Here is an 11,096-nt window from a genome sequence, read left to right on the forward strand (position 1 = left end):
CACTCTGGTATTTCTCCTTAAAAAGCGAAGACTTGAGTAAAGGTTGAGGAATGAAACAGAATTTAGTGTTAATGTTAAACATGTTGCAACCCTTCATAGGGCCCAACTATATTTGCAACCACTGCCACATACAGTATACAGCTCTGGAGAAACCACTGCAGCATTATCAGTTTCTCTGGCTTTACTATTTATACTGTAGGTGTGTGTTTGACTGACATTTTAAAAATGATGTTATTCTATAAACTACTGACAACATTTCTGTGTTGGAGTTCAACAGACACTGGGATGCCATACACAGAAAAATGTGTTCTCCTAATATTTTCCTAAGCTGTACAAAAATGTATTATCAGCAAAATGATTTCCCTGTATTGGAGAGCCATGCATCTCAACTTAATAATAGCTATATCAATTAAAATGCCAGTCCGGCTCACTATCAGGTTCACATAATAACACAACACTGGTTTGTGTTTACTACAGAGCAACACCAGTCAACACACGTGTCATTTGTTCCTTTTATTTGATTATCACATTAGACAAATTGTCTCAAATTAAGAGCATAAACATTTTATTTCCTGATTTAAATTAACAAAAATATATAAATGCACATCCCAAAAGGGAGGACAATAAGCCATTTAATATGTTTAATATAAGCTTACTCTGGCACACAGACAGATTGATACTTTAAGGTGTGTGTTGTAGTGATGAACATTGCTTCATGATCAGACGTCACAGTTTCATCAGTTTTCTCCTCTAAAAACTGTTTATCTTTAAAGTCCAAGCCATAAAAAAACTAGTATATCCCATCACGATCTTTCAGCAGCCTCTGTATGAAACAGGGTCAAATCTCGCTCCCGCTTAGAACTCCCGTATATCCCAGCATCTGATCAAAGAGCACTGCTGTTGATGCAACATTGTGTCTCCAATGTAGAAAAGCAAGGACACGTGGAGTTGAGGGCTGAGGTGGTAACTTTTTCATCTTCTCGCTGAGTATAATACTGACACGGGGTTCAGGTACTTGTTATGATCGATCAGTTTACGTGTGCTGCCTTCACAGGATGCACTTATTTACAAAAATGCTCAGTAAAAGGCAACCCTCACATTATTTCAGGGGTCTGTGTGTTCATGTAGCGGGGCAGAAACAATGAAGTCCTGCTTGTGTGTGCCGTCGCAGTATGGCGGGTTGTTTGTGTACTTGCAACAACACAGCCAAACTGTGGTGTCTTTCTCCGGGAAAAAGCGCAGCGGGGACAGGCCTTGAGCTTTGAATTTGTGGGCACCATCGCAGAAAGGCTGAAAGATAAAGAAGAGGTGAGCAAACATGTGGGATGTGCGCTTCAGATAGGGATCACTCAATAAGAGGTCAAAGGAAGAACACACCTGTTTCTTGCTGTGTCCACAGGTGCACCATGAGTAACGCTTTCCACCAAGCAGCTCCACTCGGAGAGGCTTCTTAGAGGGGATGACGGGATCTGGGGGAAGGGTGGACAGCTGTGGATAGAAGTCAAGGAAAGCACAGTTAGAGATAAGTAGTAAAACTGTAAAAGGTACACATGCTGAAGAACAGGAGTCCTGCATTGTTATAGTCGGAGTAAAACCAAACACATTATAAGACTAAATTATACTTTAAATTCTTAGAGTAACACTTGATTTACCACTACACTTATTGCCTTGAATGGGCATCCCCTGATGGAGCTATGGAAAAGATTAAAAACTGCACATCCATGTTTTGGTGGCAAAAAATACGACTTCATATTGATTTGTAAGACAGACTTGTTTTTATACCAGTTGCTCCCTGTGATGATTCATTTTGATCACCATTTTTATGAGGTGATTTACTAACTTAAATGTGAATTTGGCCTTTTATTTATTAAAGTTCACATTCAAAGTACTCTGAAAATAGTAATTAAGAACAGTATTCACACGTTAAGCCCTCACATACCTAAATACATATTTTCAGGGCTTTTACTGGCTGGGTTAAACTGACATCTCCCTAACTCAGTTTCTTTTACACCAGATAAAAACTGGAACTATTAAAACTTAATGGACATATAATGGAATTGTAGGTGGTAACACCTGTGGGTGTGCAGACGCTTTAATGAGTATTTTAACAAAGTCCTTGCTGACACCTGGGTGAATTCAGCCATGTTGTCTTTTTTAACCTCTTTCCACAGTGAGTAGAAGTTCAGCACTGCTGAACATTTTCAGGTCACTTCATTACATACTCTCAGAGTACCAAAGCTGTAGGTTAGCTGTGCCCAGGTGTATCAGAACCATGGATCTGATGATTAGTAAAAACAGGTCTGTCAACCAAAGCCAGACAAGAAGCCGCTAATCAGGCTCTGATTACAAACAGCTGTGCAGAGGCGCTGATGTTAAACAGTGGGTGACTCTTATTACTAGAGGCTACTGTTATGAGTGTTGCGTTTAAGGTGCAAAGAGACTATCCGTGAGAAAACGTTCACTGTCCTTATCTGAAATGTGCTTAACTAGAATTAAGTTTAAAGTATGCCTTCTAGTTAAATATCTCAAAATTGTTTTCAAGTTCACGAATAGTAATTCGCAGGTCGAAAGAGATCAAATGAAAATATATTTAAAAAACCATTACGAGATATAATGTAACCACAAAGGTTACTTTGTTACTTCAGAATAAGTAAAGACTCCACACCAAAACCCATAATTTTTACAAAAATATATGGGCTAACATTTTTTATTTACCTTATTTAACTTTGAAGCTGCCGTAGCTCTCCATGGATTCCTCAAGGTTAAACTAATCCATTTGTAGTCTATTTTGGTCACCACAGTGTTCATGTTTCCAATGACAGCTGGGGAACTTCAAAGCACCTCAGCTAGCACCTGCTAAAGCCACGCGAGGTTACAACAGCCGTGATAAGCGATTTATTCGGCACAGCTGCAGGAAACGTAATTGAAACAGATAAATAAGAACAAAACAAACCTCAAAAAACGCAATATATTACAACTCTCCTATCCTAACAGCCGACCAGGATGTATCCAGAGCTGACCATGGTAATTAGAGAAATCACTTCCTGTAGAGTCACATGTTGTTAGCTGGACCAATCAGGAGACGGATATCGGTCTCCTGCAGATTGAACTGATTTATCTGATTTAGTAGTCCAAAACTAATAATGGTGTTTATATTGAATCATAAAGAACAACAGAAGTCTTTAGGAAAAGACAGCTCTCTTGTGTTTCTGTTTTCTTTCTAATACACCAGATAAATAGTAGAAGTGTCCAGGATGTGAGAACATTATCACTACTACAATCAAACACATTGAACATCATTTCAGATCAGTATAAACGCAGTGGGCCATACAGCTACACCAAAAAATGACTTATAACGATTTCACATTTTTATTTTATGACATTTACAATCATGACATAGATGACATACAGTGTAATACATTCTATATAAAACTGACTTAAACTCCCCATCACAACCCATCATGGAAACAATATTTATATATGTAAGAATTACTTTGCCACCCATACCTTCCAAAAAAATGATTGTCTATTAACATTTACATTTGGATTTAGCCAAACACTAGAGACTTTATTTATTTTACGATCAAAATCTGAGTCCTGCCATCGTTCTTCATATGTTCTGGACATGAAATATGATTGGATAAGGCCGTTTAAATGAGTAAGTACATAAGCAACATTATAGAGGTAGAGAAGCCGATGCAGACGGCTCAATATTATGCAATGGGACTTTTTACATCAACAAATAAAAATCACCATATATATAATTTCCAGCTGGCACGAAATCACTTTAATACATGTCACTTACTATTGGAATTACTGTGCAAGTAGAAAAAGAGAAACAGATTTGTCAAAGGATGTTTTCAATAAGTCATGCATCTGTATATAACATTGGATTAACATATTATATTTAAATAACACTGTTATTTATACAGACATAATAACATAGGTATGAAAAGGACAAAATGACGTAGGACGTCACATTTTTACTGCGAGTCGTTTTTTGTTGATTATTTTCTAGTTTGTTTCTGGTATAGTTATTCATTTAAAGACTCCTTTCACCTTCTTTACTATATCCTGGAAGATGACCCTAAAGTGAGATCCATCGCAGTACGGAGCATTTTTGGTTTGTTTACAGGCGCATAGCATGACCGTGCTGTCCTTGTCAGGGGTGAAGCGCAGGGGAGCGATGGTCGGAGCTTTTTTAACGTGAGCGCCGTCGCAGAAAGGCTGGCAGAAGGAGAAAAAAGGAGACAGAATGTATAATCATTTTCAGATCAATGACTGCAGGTCATTTGTTTCCTTTCACCTTGTGACCTAACATCTGTATTTGTTTATGTTTTGCTGGTTTAGCTAAATAATAAATCAGCTTTTGGGTTAATATGAAGTCACTTGACAAATAAGTCAGCATCTTTGTTAAAATAACTACGGCGGTTAATGAACTATAGTACAGGAATAACCTTAATATTAGTCAATTTTGTTCCAAATTAACTAAGGAATAGATCAAGATAAGAGTAGATATAAATATGTAAGTACTGTTGATTACCCAAGTTACGTGACAAAAAAATCGACATTATATACTTTTGTCATTTGGTAATAAAAAGTGAAATACGCACAAACGTTGGTATGACAAATAAGTCAAAGTTTGGTTTAAAATAAATATGTGATTTCCGTTACTTATGTACGAGAGACATGTGGCAAATATGTCAGCATTTCTGCGCATTATTAACCTAAAAGCTATTAAACATTGTGTTAAAAAGAATATGGAAGTGTCTGAATGTGAAGTACCGAAATGTACGTGGCAAACTACACAACAGTCTTCAAATAAACATATACAGTGGGGCAAAAAAGTATTTAGTCAGCCACCAATTGTGCAAGTTCTCCCATTTAAAAAGATGAGAGAGGCCTGTAATTTTTATCATAGGTATACCTCAACTATGAGAGACAGAATGGGGAAACAATCCAGGAAATCACATTGTCTGATTTTAATGAATTAATTGGTAAATTCCTCGGTACAATAAGTATTTGGTCACCCACAAACAAGCAAGATTTCTGGCTCTCACAGACCTGTAACTTCTTCTTTAAGAGGCTCCTCTGTCCTCCACTCGTTACCTGTATTAATGGCACCTTTTTGAACTCGTTATCAGTATAAAAGACACCTGTCCACAACCTCAAACAGTCATACTCCAAACTCCACTATGGCCAAGACCAAAGAGCTGTCAAAGGAGACCAGAGATAAAATTGTAGACCTGCACCAGGCTGGGAAAACTGAATCTGCAATAGGTAAGCAGCTTGGTGTGAAGAAATCAACTGTGGGAGCAATTATTAGAAAATGGAAGACATACAAGACCACTGCTAATCTCCCCCGATCTGGGGCTCCACGCAAGATCTCACCCCGTGGGGTCAAAATGATCACAAGAACGGTGAGCAAAAATCCCAGGACCACACGGGGGGACCTAGTGAATGACCTGCAGAGAGCTGGAACCAAAGTAACAGAGGCTACCATCAGTAACACACTACGCCGCCAGGGACTTCAATCCTGCAGTTCCAGACGTGTCCCCCTGCTTAAGCCAGTACATGTCCAGGCCCGTCTGAAGTTTGCTAGAGGGCATTTGGATGATCCAGAAGAGGATTGGGAGAATGTCATATGGTCAGATGAAACCAAAATAGAACTTTTTGGTAAAAACTCAACTCGTCGTGTTTGGAGGAGAAAGAATGCAGAGTTGCATCCAAAGAACACCATACCTACTGTGAAGCATGGGGGTGGAAACATCATGCTTTGGGGCTGTTTTTCTGCAAAGGGACCAGGACGACTGATCCGTGTAAAGGAAAGAATGAATGGGGCCATGTATCGTGAGATTTTGAGTGAAAACCTCCTTCCATCAGCAAGGGCACTGAAGATGAAGCATGGCTGGGTCTTTCAGCATGACAATGATCCCAAACACACCGCCAGGGCAACGAAGGAGTGGTTTCGTAAGAAGCATTTCAAGGTCCTGGAGTGGCCTAGCCAGTCTCCAGATCTCAACCCCATAGAAAATCTTTGGAGGGAGTTGAAAGTCCGTGTTGCCCAGCGACAGCCCCAAAACATCACTGCTTTAGAGGAGATCTGCATGGAGGAATGGGCCAAAATACCAGCAACAGTGTGTGAAAACCTTGTGAAGACTTACAGAAATCGTTTGACCTCTGTCACTGCCAACAAAGGGTATATAACAAAGTATTGAGATGAACTTTTGTTATTGACCAAATACTTATTTTCCACAATCATTTGAAAATAAATTCTTTAAAAATCCTACAATGTGATTTCCTGGATTTTTTTTTCTCATTCTGTCATCTTTTTAAATGGGAGAACTTGCACAATTGGTGGCTGACTAAATACTTTTTTGCCCCACTGTATTGTTACTCACTGGGCAGGAAAAAAATAAAAGGACACATTACACAGGTACCAACTATATTTTACAATGTACCGAAGTCACGTGACAAATAAATCTACATTTGTACAGAATTACCTAAACATTAGTCAATTTTGTGTTACAAAAATATTTAAGTGGTATTTATTAAGTTTGCATAAAAAATTAGTCAATTTGATATGTTTGTTGATATGACTATGAAAGAGGCGAAACTTGACTTGTCCAGCAGTGGCTCAGTCAGTAGGGGCTTGGACTGGGAATCGTAGGGTCGTCGGTTCAAGTCCCCGAACAGACTTGAAAATATGGAAGGTGGACTGCTACTTGGAGAGGTCCCAGTTCACCTCCTATGCCCTGCTGTGGTGCCCTTGAGCAAGCATTGCTCCCCGGGCGCTGCACAATAGCTGCCCACTGCTCCTAGTACTATGATGGGTTAAATGCGGAGGACCAATTTCACTGTGTGTGCTCTGCTGTGTGCATGTATGTGACAATAAAGAGGGTTTCATCCTCCGATTCTTCTTCTCTCTTTCTTCCTTTGACAAATAAGTCAACTTTTTTGTTAAAAAAATTAAAAAAGTTATTCAATAAAACTTGAGGTAAAATCAAACAGGTTATGTCAGAGTTCTATGTTTGTATAACTACAAAAAAGTCAACATCTGGGATAAAATACCTCCAGATGAGTTCACACTTATGTGCAGAAGTCACGGGACAAATGTGAGCTCCGTCCCAGTAAGGCTGGCAGGGAGAGACAGCAGTGAGAGGACACAGACGGTCGAATCATCTGGACTTCACCAGCCATTGTATTTATTATATCCAATGCCAGGTTGGTGTTTAGTATTGGAAAGTGAGTTTAGCATATTATGCTATTACTTTTGGATTATTCTACTGATTTTATACCCCCAAGCACACAATAACAAATGTATTGAACTGGGTTCACACCATATTTATGTTGAGATTTTTGCTATAGTGATGGTAACTAGCATAGTTGACAAGATTGGTTATACCTGTGTGATTTCTTCTATGATAAGTCAAAAATCTGTCATAAAAAAAGCCACTCTTTGTGTGTGTTGTTTACGTCACTTCAATACTGGGTAATGAAGTCAAATGCGGTCACTCAAATCCAATCTGTTGCAGTCAATAATTTATGTTTGTCTAATTTAATAAATATTTTTTTCATTTCATATTTCGTTTCCTACTAAATGTTATGTTATAGTGCTGTATTGTTATAATATAATACTACAATTATATTACATTAGACATCAGAAAACATACAGAGTAATTGATTTTGTTGTGTTATCAGATTAAATATCACTATAAACAAAAATGTGAGTAAACAACTCTAAATCACTTCTACTTTAATTAGTAATTCAAAGAGGAATGCATAAAAAAGTGTAATGTTTGTGCCAAAAAGGCCTAGGTCAGCCTTTCCCAATTTTACATTTTTTAGCTAATTAGTTTTGGCTCTAAAAGATAAAACACACCCATGCTCCTTCGGCTCTAAGCCCTACATATTAATTATTGTTACATAGAGTTGTTGACTCTGCTCATATAGATCACACCACTGTCACTTTACCATGTCATGTTGATTCTTAATGCTCTTAAAAAGTTTATATTTTTATCTTTTTATTTATTTCTGCTGCAGGAACAGATTTTTTTTACTCATCTCAATAAAGTTGTATCCTAAACTTAATCTAGAATGGCCCTCACTTTTACACTACTAGGGGCCTCAGCACCTTTGTAAATGTTCTCTTCACTATCAATCACATGAGGAAATATAAGTCTCCAGCAGCCATTTGCCTCTCAGGAGTCATCTTTCAAACTGGAGGGTGAGTAAACAGTCCATTGACAGTGGTGAATGAGCCATGACTCTAGCTTTTAGCCCAGGTGTGCTGAACACAAAACATGCTAACCTGTTTTTTACTGTGGCCACACGCACACCAGGCATAGCGTTTCCCAGCAGACACCTTGACTCTGCAGGGCAGCCGGGCTGCAGGGATGGGCTGCTGTGTGGACTGCAGGCAGCTCTGAACCTGCACAAACAACCAACCAGCACATCAACGCTACAGAGGGACATTTGTTAGCACACATTTTTCTGTTTGTTTATTTGAAATATCACTGCCTTGTGGTTGTACGCCTCTGCCAACCAGTCAAGTTGAAGTTCACATCTACGTCAGTCCTTAAGTTATTACTTCATCCTTTTAGTCATTTGTGTGAGATTAGCATAATTAGCATACAACAACATGAGTTATGGCTTATAATGTGTTTAGGGAGGTCATAGTGACCTTGACTTTTGGCCTTTAACCACCAAAATCTAATCTGTTTTTCTTGAAGCCAATTGGCCAAATTTGAAGAAATTCCCTGAAGATATCACCTCACCAGAATGAGACAGATGTGAGGTCCCAGTGACTGTGATCTTTGACTCCAAAATTGAATTAATTTCATCCTTTCTTCCAAATTTTGGACAAAGAAACCCAAAACATAAAGCCACCTCAGCTTCAACTCAATGTTCGACTAGTAGGCTACTGATAGAAAATAATGATAATTAATAGAAAAACACATTTTAACCTTAAAAATAAACAGAAAAATATTCGCAAAACAGAATAAAAAATTAGCCTTGTGATGGAATACAGATCCTGTAAGTCCTTAAAATGTATCTTAACATCTCAGAATAATGACTTTGTGTCTGAGAACAATTATTAATCCAAAATAATAACATAGTATTTCAAAATAATGGCTTTTCTTACAATAATAAATGAGTTTCTCAAAATACTGACAACATGTCTTAGAAAAAAGACTTGGTATCTGAACATCATTTTGAAATAAGTTATTATTTAGAAGTTTCTCATTACATTGACGTTGTTTTTCCCATTCATCTCAAAGGCGGAAATGGGCTTCCATACAACGCTATCGTGTACTCTTGATAGCCTTACACATGGTGACAAGCACTGCAGCTCTCTTCTGTTGTACCTGAAGGCGTACCCGTGCTAAAGGTGAGCGAATGAGGGTGTGTCAAGTTTTAGATAGCATTAAAAAAAAAAAAAAAAAAAAAATACCGGTACAATGTAGGTTTCTAACGTGATTCAGCACTTAAATACTCCGCTTAACGCAAGTACAGCAGTTAAGGTAAAACAAAATGAGTTTCTCACATCAAAACTAAAATATTAAGACTTGTGTAGACAGTGATGAAGGCTCACCATCGAAAAAGGAAAAGGTCGTCTGAAGGACCGCGCGCATCCTTTCCGGATTCCGGTGACTAGAAAGCTGCTCGTGCTCATTTCAAGTTTAAGTGAAGACGTCGTAAATCTTCTGCTTTTTACACGCGAGGAGGAATCCCAGACTTTGCAGACAGCTGCTTCTGAAAGCTGGAAGGACTTCAGTAAAGTTACAACATGGCTGCTGCTGGGTCGCTTCAGGTGATTGGCTCAGAATGTAAACAGCTCGGGAGCTAAACCACTCCTTCCCTTCTTTTTCCTCCTTTGAATTTAAAGAAATAGCCTTCTGCACTCAAAGAGAAAATAAGCAAGAAACTTAATTATAAGGCAGAGTTTATACATATAAAATGATGGATTTATTCATGGTTTATAAATCATTTTGTTTGTAGATCAGTTAGAAGACATTAATAAGAGCTACTCTCCGGGTGCCAGGTTTTTTTTAGTTTCTGTTTGCTAATATGCAGTTATAAATGCTCGTTATACAATATTCCTGAACATATTACCACCTTTCTATGAGTCACAAGTCATTGTTGAATGTTCACAAGTCACAACTTGTTTTAAACGTAACTTATTTGAAAGTTGTAGGCTACTAAAAAGGTTAACACCAGCTAAAAAGACTTCCATGAACTGGCAACCCAAGTGTGGTCCTCAGTGACCCTCACTGATATGCTGGATATGACATCAGTACGTTATTTAGTAATGATCAATAAAGCTATGAGTTATTACTTGTTATTAGGGGCTGTTACAAAACCAGTTGTGTTTAGTCTTTAGACGGTTCTCAACCCTATTGACACCACAGAAATGATCTGAAATGTGTGAAACCAACAGCTGATTTAATCTTGAAACATTTAAGGAATCACATACAAAAACATGTCTTTTCTTTTTTTATGTTATGACTTGAAGGTGTGTATTCACTGAACATAAAATGACATACTCCACTAACTATAAAATCTCCTTTTATATTAGATGTTCATCAGCAAACCATGGGTCTGGGTATAAGTAATAGATAATTTACTGTTCCCCAATATTAAAATACTATTCTCTTGGAGGCTTCTTCAACTATGAAATGTATTTGGCGTTTTGGATTTGCCTATTTAATTTGTATTACCTGTTCTCTCTTGAATAAGTGGGTATCATACATAAATAAAACAATAATAATACATAAATATAAAATTACACATTGTCTCTGATGGGAGACCAGACTGTTACTTATATGAATGTAAATTCTTTTTAAAATGAGATTTATGTTACCATTATGTCTTTAACCTAATTAAAAAAAAAAGTTGTCACTATAACTAACTCTCTCTCTCTCTATATATATATAGAGGTATTCGTCTTTGTACATTTAACCGTTCAGAAATAGGCATGTCCTTTTAAACCAAACAGTTGATCTGCCCTGACATTACAATAAACAGTAAGTACTGTAAAAAAAGATAATCTCCCCCCTCCCCATTCTTTAAGTTCACAAAATAAAAACAGAAAA

General features: G+C 37.6%; 2 protein-coding genes across 2 annotated transcripts; both read right to left on the bottom strand.

The window, feature by feature from the left end:
• Positions 1-500: 500 nt before the first annotated feature.
• Positions 501-3,060, bottom strand: LOC134864258 (CDGSH iron-sulfur domain-containing protein 3, mitochondrial-like). Its single transcript, XM_063883094.1, has 3 exons — positions 2,716-3,060; positions 1,378-1,488; positions 501-1,290 (listed from the first exon to the last, which is right to left on the bottom strand). Exons 1-3 carry the CDS (start codon positions 2,806-2,808, stop codon positions 1,105-1,107), a joined length of 390 nt encoding a protein of 129 aa, XP_063739164.1. The 5' UTR covers positions 2,809-3,060; the 3' UTR covers positions 501-1,104.
• A 286-nt stretch (positions 3,061-3,346) lies between these two features.
• Positions 3,347-9,816, bottom strand: LOC134864011 (CDGSH iron-sulfur domain-containing protein 3, mitochondrial-like). Its single transcript, XM_063882737.1, has 3 exons — positions 9,596-9,816; positions 8,312-8,431; positions 3,347-4,227 (listed from the first exon to the last, which is right to left on the bottom strand). The coding sequence occupies exons 1-3, from the start codon at positions 9,674-9,676 to the stop codon at positions 4,039-4,041; spliced, it is 390 nt and encodes a 129-aa protein (XP_063738807.1). The 5' UTR covers positions 9,677-9,816; the 3' UTR covers positions 3,347-4,038.
• Positions 9,817-11,096: the final 1,280 nt, after the last annotated feature.

This window comes from Eleginops maclovinus, chromosome 5, assembly GCF_036324505.1.
Source record: "Eleginops maclovinus isolate JMC-PN-2008 ecotype Puerto Natales chromosome 5, JC_Emac_rtc_rv5, whole genome shotgun sequence".
NCBI classification, from domain to species: domain Eukaryota; kingdom Metazoa; phylum Chordata; class Actinopteri; order Perciformes; family Eleginopidae; genus Eleginops; species Eleginops maclovinus.